Here is a 14322-nt window from a genome sequence, read left to right on the forward strand (position 1 = left end):
TGATCCATGCTTGGTTATGGTTTGAATTCATATCCAACAATTGCGAGAACGACTTTTTACTGTCAATATCGGCTGCTGAGTTTCATTTTTTTATGTTTTCCGCTAGTGGTGTGCCTCTGGATTTTTCCAATGGGAAAAAAATGTGCCTTGGCTCGAAAAAGGTTGAAAAACACTGGTCCACATTGTCTATGCAAAATAGGCGACTGAGAATATTGAAGGTTTACATTTCATTACATATCAAACAAGAAGGTTGAACTGCTTTTAGCTCACAATTTTAAGTGCCTGTTTGCAGAAAGAGTAAAGAGAGAGCTGTACGTCAGATTAAAGTGTTTTAGATGAAAGTAGAAAGTCGTGTTTTATTTACTGTGATAGCTTTTGATGAGGGGAAAAAAAACAAACAGGACACCAGGATGCACCAGAAATTATTTTAAGGCTCTGTTAAATTCTCAGCTTAATAAAAAAAAAAAACAAGACAAATACCATGTTTTCTGAAGTCACAAAAGCAGTAAACTAGTATAAAATTAAATGTTTGGAACTGGCTACTCACACCATTAGTTTGCAATAAATATGTTACTAATAAAAAAAAAATCAAAGCAATGTTAAATCTGCTTAACTGTGCCATAGCATAACCACTTCTGCTACTCTTTGCATCTTTAAAGCAACACGTGTCATGTCATCCAACAAACTGTGCACTTTCTTTGGTGGTCCCCCGTGATGCCCCCTCCTCAATGATGGACATTGAAAAAGGAGGACGTGACCCACGCCCTGTGCACCTCACTCACGTATCCAAGAGTCAGGCTCAAAACAGTCAAATCCCTCTTGTCACTAATTCTGAGCAGGCAAATTTGTAGCTTTAAAGATGTCCTCTAACAGCGAAATAAGAGTTCCTTCCACAGTCGACATTTCCTGAAGCAAAAGCTGCATTTTCAGCACATACTGTAAGTCTAGACCAACTTGTAAAAATAGAATGAGAAGTACACTTGCAGTGTAACTCAACAGCAGTTAACTTAAAAGTAGGCATGCTTCAAATTAAATGTTTCCATACCATGAAATACTTCTTCAAATTTCCAAAACGGTGACGTAATACACGTAATAAAGTTTAGAAGAGTGATTAAAGCAGCTTTAAAAAAAGAAGCTGCAACCTCACCAACACCTGTTTATTGCACTTGAGTGCCGTTTCTGACTAAAAGGAAGGCGGGGAGAGAAAACGTAAGAATAAAATTCCGAGATGGCTGCCCGAGTCTGTCGTCCCGTCACTTCACGCCACAAAAATGCTTTGAAAGTTGCAGCAAAAACATCTTTAAAACAGTTAGGATATCAAAAATAGGACTGACATCTTGGCTGCCAGATGCTCTGTGTTAAGACAGAAATGTTACCAGGGCGCGGCAGGTTGTGTCACAAAGTCCGGTGGCCCTCGCTCCATCGAAAAATGCTTGTGGTGATCCAAAACAAACCGACGGTGGCTGCAAAGTGGACACAAACACACAACAGCACATTAGTACAAACATGTATTTTCAGTGCTGTGAATTTGCATATTTGGCCAGTAAAGGGGAACATTATCACAATTTCAGAAGGGTTAGAACCATTAAAAATCAGTTCCCAGTGGCTTATTTTATTTTTCGAAGTTTTTTTCAAAATTTTACCCATCAAGCAATATCCCTAAAAAAAGCTTCAAAGTGCCTGATTTTAACCATCGTTATATACACCTGTCCATTTTCCTGTGACGTCACACAGTGATGCCAACACAAACAAACATGGCGCATAGAACAGCAAGCTATAGCGACATTAGCTCGGATTCAGACTTGGATTTCAGCTGCTTAAGCGATTCAACAGATTACGCATGTATTGAAACGGATGGTTGTAGTGTGGAGGCAGGTAGCGAAAACGAAATTGAAGAAGAAACTGAAGCTATTGAGCCATATCGGTTTGAACCGTAAGCAAGCGAAACCGACGAAAACGACACGACAGGCTGACAGCGACACGGGAGAAAGCGAGGACGAATTCGGCGATCGCCTTCTAACCAACGATTGGTATGTGTTTGTTTGGCATTAAAGGAAACTAACAACTATGAACTAGGTTTACAGCATATGAAATACATTTGGCAACAACATGTACTTTGAGAGTGCAAACAGCCCTTTTCATCAATTAATATATTCTGTAGACATACCCTCATCCGCTCTCTTTTCCTGAAAGCTGATCTGTCCAGTCCAGTTGAAAATGCATCTGCTTTGAGTGTCGCAGGATATCCACACATTCTTGCCATCTCTGTCGTAGCATAGTTTTCGTCGGTAAAGTGTGCGGAACAAACGTCCAATTTCTTGCCACTTTCGCATATTTGGGCCACTGGTGCAACTTGAATCCGTCCCTGTTCGTGTTGTTACACCCTCCGACAACACACCGACGAGGCATGATGTCTCCAAGGTACGGAAAACAGTCGAAAAAACGGAAAATAACAGAGCTGATTTGACTTGGTGTTTGAGAAAATGGCGGATTGCTTCCCGATGTGACGTCACGTTGTGACGTCATCGCTCCGAGAGCGAATAATAGAAAGGAGTTTAATTCGCCAAAATTCACCCATTTAGAGTTCGGAAATCGGTTAAAAAAATATATGGTCTTTTTTCTGCAACATCAAGGTATATATTGACAACCAGTAAAATACACAAAGAGCATAAGCTACAAATTAACATTCTTCTGTCACTTATTTTAAACCCATCTATCCATCCATCCATTTCTACCACTTGTCCCTTTTCGGGGTCGCGGGGGGGTGCTGGAGCCTATCTCAGCTGCATTCGGGCGGAAGGCGGGGTACACCCTGGACAGGTCGCCAACACAGATAGACAGACAACATTCACACACTAGGGCCAATTTAGTGTTGCCAATCAACCTATCCCCAGGTGCATGTCTTTGGAGGTGGGAGGAGCCTATCCCCAGGTGCATGTCTTTGGAGGTGGGAGGAGCCTATCCCCAGGTGCATGTCTTTGGAGGTGGGAGGGGCCTATCCCCAGGTGGATGTCTTTGGAGGTGGGAGGAAGCCCACGGAGTCACGGGGAGAACATGCAAACTCCACACAGAAAGATTCCGAGCCCGGGATTGAACTCAGGACTACTCAGGACCTTTGTATTGTGAGGCACATGCACTAACCACTGTTCCACCGTGCTGCCCGGTGCTTATTTTAAATGTAAAAAAAAAAAAAAAAAGACGGAGCTACCTGTTAAGTATTTTAAGATGGCTGTTATTGGCGAGACCGCCAAATTAAACATCTCCATTGCAAAGTTAATGATAACTTGACAGCTTCTAATACAACGGTTTGGCCACCAGTTGTGAAATAATAAATGATGCGTCCTTGTATGTACCTTATTTTTTTAGACCATAAGGCACTCAACATTATAATGCGCACTCTTTTTTTTTTTTTTTAATACTTAAAAATAATAATTAATTGTAATCAGACCATATTTTCAGTATATTAGATGGAATCTTTACCTGACATGTTTCGACTGTCGTCTACTAGTGGTCAGGTGACCACTAGTGGTCACCTGACCCTTCTGAAGAAGACTACAGTCAGTCGAAAAAATGTCAGGTAAAGATTCCATCTAATATACCAAAAATATATGGAGGTAGAATTGTCTCACATAAACTTATATATATTATATATATCAATATATTAATAGATATGCACATATTAATAAATATACAAATACAAATGTGGTATACAAGTAAATAATTTGTATAAATAAACGCATATTTGTAAATATATTTTTGAGATTTGAAAATATATACAAATAAAATTTATAAATATAAAAATGTGACATGCAAACAAATCAAGAAGTTGTATAAATAAACCTGTATTTGTAAATATATTTTTGAGATTTGAATGTAAATATGCTTGATTTTGTATTTATATTTGTATTATATTTGCATATGCGCATCGCTTTTTTGCTTTTGTGTCGATGAGACATTCCTCCCACAAACCAGATGCACAAATAAATGTGGAGTTACACACTCCCCTGAACAACCAGCAGAGGGCACTGCAGCCAGCGCGGTCTGGGTCACAGACATGGTCAGACACTGGCGAGCCAATCAGAGGCACACAAGGGAGGGTCATATGATGATTGTAGGGACGGTGTGGCGCAGTGGAAGAATGGCCGTGCGCGACCCGAGGGTCCCTGGTTCAATCCCCACGTAGTACCAACCTCGTCATGTCCGTTGTGTCCTGAGCAAGACACTTCACCCTTGCTCCTGATGGGTGCTGGTTAGCGCCTTGCATGGCAGCTCCCTCCATCAGTGTGTGAATGTGTGTGTGAATGGGTAAATGTGGAGGTAGTGTCAAAGCGCTTTGAGTACCTTGAAGGTAGAAAAGCGCTATACAAGTACAACCCATTTATCATTTATCATTGATATATGATGATGATTTGACACACTTTGCACCTATAAGAGATCAGTATCTACATCGGGACAAGGTCATTAAACAGCATTGATACGATAAAATAAGCAGCTAGCACGGTCTTTCAGATTAACTGGATAAATTAGAATTAGCTAATACAACGCTAACGTTCGCTAGCTCAGGCCTGTTGTGCGTTCTCTCTGTAAAGATGTGGATTGTTTTTGTGCAGAGAACTCCGGGCATTTTGCATATAATGCCCTGTGACCAAGACCGCTCTGGCTGCTGTGCCCTCTGCTGGTTGTTCAGGGGAGTGTGTCGGTTACGTTTATTTGTATAACGTGTAAAGTTTGAGTACATTTTTTCTTATTCTTGTTAAAAAGATGAATACCTTGCTCATTTTGCAAAGCAGACCTTGTTTTTAATGGCAGTACATCTGGGATACACCAGCGTTTAAAGCGGAGACATGACGTCGGACATCTAGAGGGAGGATGCGGTCTCAGCCTTGGTAAGAGCGTTAGCTGCTACCTTGATAGCTCGCTAACAAGAGTCGAAGTTGAGTGAAAAATAGATTTAGCTATCATTTTAGCCAAAGTCAGCCAACTAAACTTTGTCTACATCAATTCAAGCACGTTTTAAAGCAGTGTCAATTTCAAATATACTGTACAATCTATTAAATAGCCAACATATTAAGAATTAATCAAATATATAATTCTACACATTGAGTCTATTAGAGTGCTAAAACTGCCAATGGTTAATCAATAGTCAATATACCAGTGTGCAGATGTTTAAACATCACAAAGTACTTTTTATTTTGAGGAAGTTACCCTGCTATTTTAACTGTTTTTTTTTTTTAAATACATAAACAAGGTTAATTGTTTTTTTTAGCACTTTGCCATTCCTTTCTTTTTAATGGACAACATTTTATTAGTGAGTTGATGAGGACACTCCAGGGTGTACCCCGCCTACCGCCCGAATGCAGCTGAGATAGGCTCCAGCACCCCCCGCCACCCCGAACGGGATAAGCGGTAGAAAATGGATGGATGGATTTTCACTTTTGTAACAGCTGAATGAGCAGCACAGTTACAGTATAAATAAATATTTACGAACTAGTCACCTTTATTGTTTGTAAGCACATTCCTAAAATAACTATGTAATAACTAAATAGCCAATGGAAAAATTAGAGCCATTGAAAACGTGTACGCTTTATTATCCGATTAGTCGACTAATTGTTAGGATAATCGTTGACTAATCGACTATCAAAATAATCGTTAGTTGCAAGCCTACTTAACAGCAATTAAATTATATATATATATATATATATATATATATATATATATATATATATATATATATATATATATATATATATATATATATATTAGGGCTGCAACAACTAATCGATTAAAATCGATTATGAAAATAGTTGGCGATGAATTTAGCCATCGTTCGTTGCATCTATGCTATGCGCATGCGCAGAGGCATTTTTTAAAAATTATAAACCTTTATTTATAAACTGCAACATGTACAAACAGATGAGAAACAATAATCAAAATAAGTATGGTGCCAGTATGCTGGTTTTTTTCCAATAAAATACCGGAAAGGATAGAAATGTAGTTTGTCTCTTGTATCCGATTACTAATCGATTAATCGAAGTAATAATCGACAGATTAATCGATTATCAAATTAATCGTTAGTTGCAGCCCTAATATATATATATATATATATATATATATATATATATATATATATATATATATATATATATCCATTCATACGTTACATTACTTTGATTTATTTTTACGAAAAAAATCCCCCACAAATTCTTCATCGAACTGCGCATGTAAGTGATGTCGAGGCCATATTGGGGCCTTTGCACGTTTATACCGTAGTCTGATAAAGATCACAATTTACTTGCAGTGTAATCCCATTTGGGACACATTGGCCTGCAGTGTAAACGTAGTCTATCACACATTGTCTTTATGTACATTACTATTATCATTATTATTACTCCAATTATGTGGGTAGTTACCGTATTTTTCGGACTATAAGTCGCAGTTTTTTTCATAGTTTGGCCGGGCTCCAGGGCAAATTATATATGTTTTTTTCCTTCTTTATTATGCATTTTCGGCAGGTGCAACTTATACTCCGGTGCGACTTATACTCCGAAAAATACGGTAGTTATTGGCTCGTTTTACTGTCATCACTTAGTACTTGTGTATGTGCAAAACTAAATAAAACACATTTTTATACACGAGTAAATGATGATTTACAGCCCAATTTTCATCAATGAATATATTCTGTAGACATACCCTAATCCGCGCTCTTTTCCTGAAAGCTGATCTGTCCAGTTTTGGAGTTGATGTCAGCAGGCCAGGGAAGCTAGGGTGGATAGGGGGTTTAGCTCGCTCGTCTGCGGGAACAAATTGCCGCCATTTCTTGTCGTGCTACCGAGGTCCTTTGTCCCTGAATTGCTCACACACTCCGGCAGATTCAATGGGGGTCTGGCGGCAGATTTTTTTGACTTTATCGTTGGAAATGCATCTGCTTTGAGTGTCGCAGGATATCCACACATTCTTGCCATCTCTGTCGTAGCATAGCTTTCGTCGGTAAAGTGTGCGGAACAAACGTCCAATTTCTTGCCACTTTCGCATCTTTGGGCCACTGGTGCAACTTGAATCCGTCCCTGTTCGTGTTGTTACACCCTCCGACAACACACCGACGAGGCATGATGTCTCCAAGGTACGGAAAACAGTCGAAAAAACGGAAAATAACAGAGCTGATTTGCCTCGGTGTTTGAGAAAATGGCGGATTGCTTCCCGATGTGACGCCACGTTGTGATGTCATCGCTCCGAGAGCGAATTTTAGAAAGGCGTTTAATTCGCCAAAATTCACCCATTTAGAGTTCGGAAATCGGTTAAAAAAATATATGGTCTTTTTTTCTGCAACGTCAAGGTATATATTGACGCTTACATAGGTCTGGTGATAATGTTCCCCTTTAAGTTTACACTTGTTCAAGAGCAAGTATTGATGCGGAGTTATAGATATTTTATCCCACTCATGTTTGTGTGTTTTGCTTTTCTTAATAATGTTTACAGCATTATTTGCACTTTATACTGTTCACTTTTTTACTGTTCAATGATGCCATTTCTGTTTGTCATGTATAATTTTGTCTATTTTTTGTTCATCCTTGAATAAACAGGTCAGTTTCTTGTTACCAACCATTGTGTATTATTCAAACTCACATAATTCAGCTGGCTAGTTTTTATCAAGAGTACCGTATTTTTCGGAGTATAAGTCGCACCTGCCGAAAATACATAATAAAGAAGGAAAAAAACATATATAAATCGCACTGGAGCCCGGCCAAACTATGAAAAAAACTGCGACTTATAGTCCGAAAAATACGGTACTAAAACCCTTTTCAACATGAATCTTACAACTAAGTAGGATAAAAAACTTTAAACTTTAATACATGCTCGGATAGGCCAGTATCCGTATCGGATCGGAAGAGCAAAAACAACATCGGTATCGGATCAGAAGTGCAAAAACCTGGATCGGGACATCCCTAATTCAGTGTAGCATACTTTTAGTTTTGGTCGATTGGTAGTAGTATGAGTGCACCCTTAAAGGCAGTGCCCTACTGTAGTTGTGCTGCTGTGCAATGTGAGCGACTTACAGTGTTGTATAAAAACAGCAACAACCGCAAGCCGGCTTTATAAAAGTGTGGCTGTGTTGGTTTCTGCAACAGATGGCAACTTCTCTGACAATGACAATCTCACTTCCTGTTTTGAAACATAATTTCTTTTTCAGGATGTCGCGTTTTTCCTTTGTATGGTCTGCTTGGTCTAACTGCGGCGTTCTTTATGGTGCTGTGTAGGACATATTAGAACATCGTGCTTTTGCACTGTGCCGCACCGCCCACATGCATCCTTCACACTTTCACCTCAATCAATTGCACACATACACACACACACACACTAAAGTGTCACAAAAACTAAACTTGTGAGGTATAGTCAAAGCAAAAAGGGCTGGGTCCTGGCTTTATGTGAAAAGGAACAAATGAACCCCCGTACCTCTTCTTCACTGGACCACGCAGGCCGTGCAGCAGGGCTCCTGCTTCTCCGGCAGCGTGGAATAGTTCATCTGACGCACGATCTCGGCGAACAGCTCGTCCACCATGGTCTTGCTCTTGGCAGACGTTTCGATGAAGGGGCAGCCCCACTCCTGAGCCAGGGCCCGACCGTCCGAGCCGGCGACCTCGCGCTCCGACTCCAGGTCCACTTTGTTGCCCACCAGGATCAGCGGGACCTTCTCAAAACGCTTCACTCGCACTATTTGGTCTCGCATGGGTCTGATATCCTAATGGAAGACATTCAAACATTTTGTACGAGTCAATATCGTGTGTGTTGTTATTTTACAAAGATTAAAATAGTCCATAGAACAATGATAACGACAAATGGACATGTCGTTAATGTCAGTTTTTAAAAAACAAACTGTATGGCGCAGCCACCCTCTCCCTGAGCTTGGGAAAATAGCTCCAGATTATAGGAGAGAGAGAGAATAGTGTCTCCACTCTTTTATATCTTGCATGAATGGACATATTTTCTGTAGAAATCTAAGACATTTTAGATTAAACTACATCGATCTGTGCTTTGTAAGTTTGCCTTCCGGAAGATTGGTATCGATTAGTGTTGTCCCGACACCAATATTTTGGTACCGTTACCGGTACCAAAATGTATCTCAATACTTTTAGATACATTTCTAAATAAAGGGTTCCACAAAAAATGTCATTATTGTCTTTATTTGAACAAAAAATCTTAGGGTACACGAAACATATGTTTATTATTGTAATTTAGTCCTTAAATAAAATAGTGAACATACTAGACAACTTGTCTTTTAGTAGTAAGTAAACAAACAAAGACTCCTAATTAGTCTGCTGACGTATGCAGTAACATATTGGGTCCACCCCGGGACCCGGGGTGGACCGCTCGCCTGTGCATCGGCTGGGAACATCTCTGCGCTGCTGACCTGTCTCCGCTCGGGATGGTGTCCTGCTGGCCCCACTATGGACTGGACTCTTACTATTATGTTGGATCCACTATGGACTGGACTCTCACAATATTATGTCAGACCCACTCGACATCCATTCCATTCGGTCTCCCCTAGAGGGGGGGGGTTACACACATATGCGGTCCTCTCCAAGGTTTCTCATAGTCATTCACATCGACGTCCCACTGGGGTGAGTTTTTCCTTGCCCTTATGTGGGCTCTGTACCGAGGATGTCGTTGCGGCTTGTGCAGCCCTTTGAGACACTTGTGATTTAGGGCTATATAAATAAACATTGATTGATTGATTGATTGATATTGTGTGATTTATCTACCTATTATTTTGTCATTATGAGGGACAAATTGTAAAAAAAATTATTATTAATTTACTTGTTCATTTACTGTTATTATCTGCTTAATTTCTGTTTTAACATGTTCTATCTACACTTATGTTAAAATGTAATAATCACTTATTCTTCTCTTCTTTGATACTTTACATTAGTTTTGGATGATACCACACATTTAGGTATCGATCCGATACCAAGTAGTTACAGGATCATACATTGGTCATATTCAAAGTCCTCATGTGTCCAGGGACGTATTTCCATTTTTAAAAAATGAAAGAAAATTTTGTATCATAGTATCGACTAGATACGCTTTTGTACTTGGTATCATTACAGTGGATGTTAGGTGTAGATCCACCAATGGCGTTTGTTTACATTCAGGAAATGTGCTATTAGCGGTGACGCCAGTGAGCTACGGTGTGTAGTGAAGCATGTTTAGCTATTCCTCGTTCTCCAGTGATAATGTTACTTGTAAATAAATAAATAAATAAATAAATGGGTTGTACTTGTATAGTGCTTTTCTACCTTCAAGGTACTCAAAGCGCTTTGACACTACTTCCACATTTACCCATTCACACACACATTCACACACTGATGGAGGGAGCTGCCATGCAAGGCACTAACCAGCACCCATCAGGAGCAAGGGTGAAGTGTCTTGCTCAGGACACAACGGACATGACGAGGTTGGTACTAGGTGGGGGTTGAACCAGGGACCCTCGTGTCGCGCACGGCCACTCTTCCACTGCGCCACGCCGTCCCTGGTAAGAAACTTACTTTATTTGTCGCCATGGAGACGAGGATTAGTGATTTAGAAGTAGCTAAAACACTGCCGACTGTGGATGGACTTTAGCTAGCCATGTCTTAAAGCACATCTTCCTGAGGGTGTTTCAGTGTTATAACTTCACCTTTGTCTTGACTTTTTACACCAAAATGCATCCATTCTCCCTTTTCTGTCTACACAGTGTGTCTGCTTGTAAGTACTCTGTGTGTGTGCGCTGCCAAACATGCTCCTCTGCTCGTAAAACCAGTAACCTCACGGCGTGACGACGGGGGTGTGGGGGACCGGTACTTTTTTTAGAGGGTGGTATAGTACCGAATATGATTCATTAGCATCACGGTACTATACTAATACCGGTATACCGTACAACCCTAGTATCGATCCAATATCGTTTTAAAAGGCAATCTATTTTATCGATACTGGAAAAAGGAAAAAAAGGATAAAAACGGCAAACATTACAATATGTTTAGCACTTTCAATAACAAGGGCGTTGAACGTTATTCAAGTCTGTCTGCCCGCCATCAGTCGTCAAAACAAAAATGGCGGATAGCTACGGTGGCCGAGAAAGGTCAGCACAAATGCATACGCCACAAGACTACATCATCAATTACAATGCAACAACTTTCAGCTACAGCACGATTGCAACAGCCACAACACATTCACATGACACAACACAATAATATACAGCCACAACACAATAATATACAGCCACAACGCAACTTTGAGCCACAAAGAATGTGACATACAAAATGCGAGTTACGGCGATGGAAGGTTGATAAGAGTGTAACGGACATGGTATATTAGCATTATTGGAAAAGTTATCAATGACTGAAAAAGTGGTCACACGTTTCCTACTTTGTTCACTACACCGTTTTCAACCTTCTTAAGTCGGCGAGTTGCCGAAACTTGTCCCTTTCGGGGTCGCGGGGGGTGCTGGAGCCTATCTCAGCTGCATTCGGGCGGAAGGCGGGGTACACCCTGGACAAGTCCCCACCTCATCGCAGGGCCAACACAGATAGACAGACAACATTCTCTTATTATTATAATCAAATGACAGCAGTCATTTCCATGAGATTATTTTCTAATATAAGTGTTTAGGCCCACTTATACAATAACAAAAAATATTGTTTTTCATGAACTGTGTACTTGTATTGTTTGTCTGGGTGGAGGTCCTGCTTTGGAAATAATTTGTACCCCCTTCAGACATTGCATTTAGTTCCCATTAAAACATTCACATGTTGCACAATGAGATGTAAGCAGGGGATCATGTGTACATTCCTGCAACTTCCTGTTTGTAAAAAATATATTTTTATTAGTTTTTATTTAATATACTAACAGCATTTCATGATTAATATTTATAAATTAAGATCCCTAATAAATGACACAAGAATAAGCACACAATTGATTGGTAAATCATAGTGTAATGACCTGGAATGACACTTTATATGTGGTGTTGGAGTTGTCCGACTTTTTGTGTTGCTGTAAACGCATCACTGGCTAAGTGCCATATGTGCATGTGTTGGCGCAAGTGAGAAAGAGCGAGCGGCTGCTGTTGATATAACAAAGTTGCTTTTGGTCTGGTTTGTACTGCAGAGAATGACCAGTTTTGCTAGATATAATTTTTTTTACTAATGTTTTGGTGATATGTTTATGGCCGACAATAAAGAGTTTTGCTCAGTAAAGCGATCGATGGAATTCATGTCCTAAAAGCGTCTCGACAGACGTTACAATATTTGAACAATGATGACGAAAACGGTTTTCTCTGTCGTGTCGCTTATTTTTTTATTTGATTTTGTGCGTGGCATAGATTTGCCGTGCGCAGAGGACGCTTGAGCAGTGCGCAATTGCTCAGGCGCGCACCTTAGAGGGAACATTGGTCTCAGGTGTGATTCACGACAATAGGGCCCCACAGCACACTGGATTCCAGTTCATTGAAATACCACAACACTGGATATAGTTCAGGTAAGTTACATTTAAGAAGCTGCACACAAAGCAACACTAGAGGTGACTATGATAAACGGTGGCATTGTTGTGTGTGGACTCGGATAAGGTTAGGTGGGATTTACACTGGATAACCTTATCTGGCTTAGTGTAAACGGGGCCTAAGACTTCATGGGCGGAGCAGCAGCTTGAGTAAAATAATCTGCTGCTTTTAATAAATGGACTTTTAGTTGACCCAGTGAGTGAATAGATTGTTTTTGGTGGGCATAAACTTCACACAAACAGTTTTTCAGGATCATGGCAGGCCCGGGCTGTGATGTCTTTGAGAAGCGAGGCTCCCACTTTGAAAAGAAGCCCAGACAAGGTGTTGTTTACCTGGAAAGACTGCTGGTTGACCAGGCTGTAGACCAGGATGAAGCCCTGGCCGTTCTTGATGTACAGGTCTCTCATGGAGGCGAACTGCTCCGTGCCCGCCGTGTCCAGGATCTCCAGCACGGAGGGCGACGAGTCCACCTCGATCTCCTTCCGGTAGAAGTCCTCGATGGTGGGGTCATACTTCTCGATGAAGGTGCCGGTGACAAACTGCACGGTGAGCGCGGACTTGCCCACGCCGCCGCTGCCCAACACGACCACTTTGTATTCTTTCATTGCTAACTTTAGCAGCTAAGGGCTTCGCTACACTGCTAGCGCGCTAGAGTCGCTCCCCAAACATTTAACCGCTTTTTTTTTTTTTAAGTGACAGCAAATGAGGCGACTTAAAAGGAAATATATTCGTTCACAATATGGGCCCTGGCGCTCATATTTGTTTAAGCCACACCGCCAAAATGAGGTTAAAACTCGGCTAGAAAAAAGTTGATATCCGCTGTTAGCTAGCTCGTCTGTTGCTAAGTGCCATGCTAAAACTTTAAAGGTCCGACTTAATTAAACAGCGGGACACAGTTAGGAAAATATGTCTTCTTGTTACACACGCGGTGTAACGCAGTAGATTTAGCCGACATGCAGTACACTAATTCCCGTATAAACACACGCCGGTGTCGCCGACCGCAGCCTTGCCTGTCTTCCTTGTGTCCGGCCGGGCCTACTTCTACTTCCGGCCGGGCCTGCTTCTGTTTCCGGCCAGGGGTACCACCGTGGGGAGCCCCGTGTGTGCTATTGACGCGCAGCCAGTAAATATACCGCTGAATAGTTCATCTGAAAACAACCGACGAACAAAGCGGCGTCGGTAAAGAAATGTTACAAGACACGGAGAAGAATTTATGGCGTAAAAAAACACCCATTTGGCGTCCTAACCGATTTCTTGGGAGCCAACGGCCAGCTTCCGGTTGGATGTTTTTCCACAATAAAAGCACAGTGTTGTTATATTTTACCTCGCAAGTTTAATGACAAAACAAAAACTCACACTTTAGGTTTTTCTATAACCTAATTTAAAATAATATATATTCATACCGTGTCCACTTAAAATAAGTGCATTTTTAAAACTGTTACACATAAAACAATTGGGGGATTTGAACTTGTTGGCGATATATATTCATACTGTGTCCACTTAAAATAAGTGCATCTTTTAAAACTGTTACACATAAAACAATTTTGGGATTTTAACCTGTTGGCTCCGGTAAGAAATGTTACAAGACAAAGAGAAGAATTTATGGCGTAAAAAAAAACATTTGGCTTCCTAACCGATTTCCTGGGGAGCCAACGGCCAGCTTCCGCCGTCACCTCCGGTTGGATGTTTTTTCCACAATAAAAGCACAGTGGTATTATATTTTACCTCGCACATTTTAATGACAAAACAAAAACTCACACTTTAAGTTTTTCCATAACCTAATTAAAAAATAA

General features: G+C 40.7%; 1 protein-coding gene across 1 annotated transcript; it reads right to left on the minus strand.

The window, feature by feature from the left end:
* Positions 1 to 321: 321 nt before the first annotated feature.
* rap2c (RAP2C, member of RAS oncogene family) lies at positions 322 to 13818 on the minus strand. Its single transcript, XM_061930070.2, has 3 exons — positions 12862 to 13818; positions 8452 to 8737; positions 322 to 1463 (listed from the first exon to the last, which is right to left on the minus strand). Exons 1-2 carry the CDS (start codon positions 13132 to 13134, stop codon positions 8459 to 8461), a joined length of 552 nt encoding a protein of 183 aa, XP_061786054.1. The 5' UTR covers positions 13135 to 13818; the 3' UTR covers positions 322 to 1463; positions 8452 to 8458.
* Positions 13819 to 14322: the final 504 nt, after the last annotated feature.

This window comes from Nerophis lumbriciformis, linkage group LG36, assembly GCF_033978685.3.
Source record: "Nerophis lumbriciformis linkage group LG36, RoL_Nlum_v2.1, whole genome shotgun sequence".
NCBI lineage: Eukaryota > Metazoa > Chordata > Actinopteri > Syngnathiformes > Syngnathidae > Nerophis > Nerophis lumbriciformis.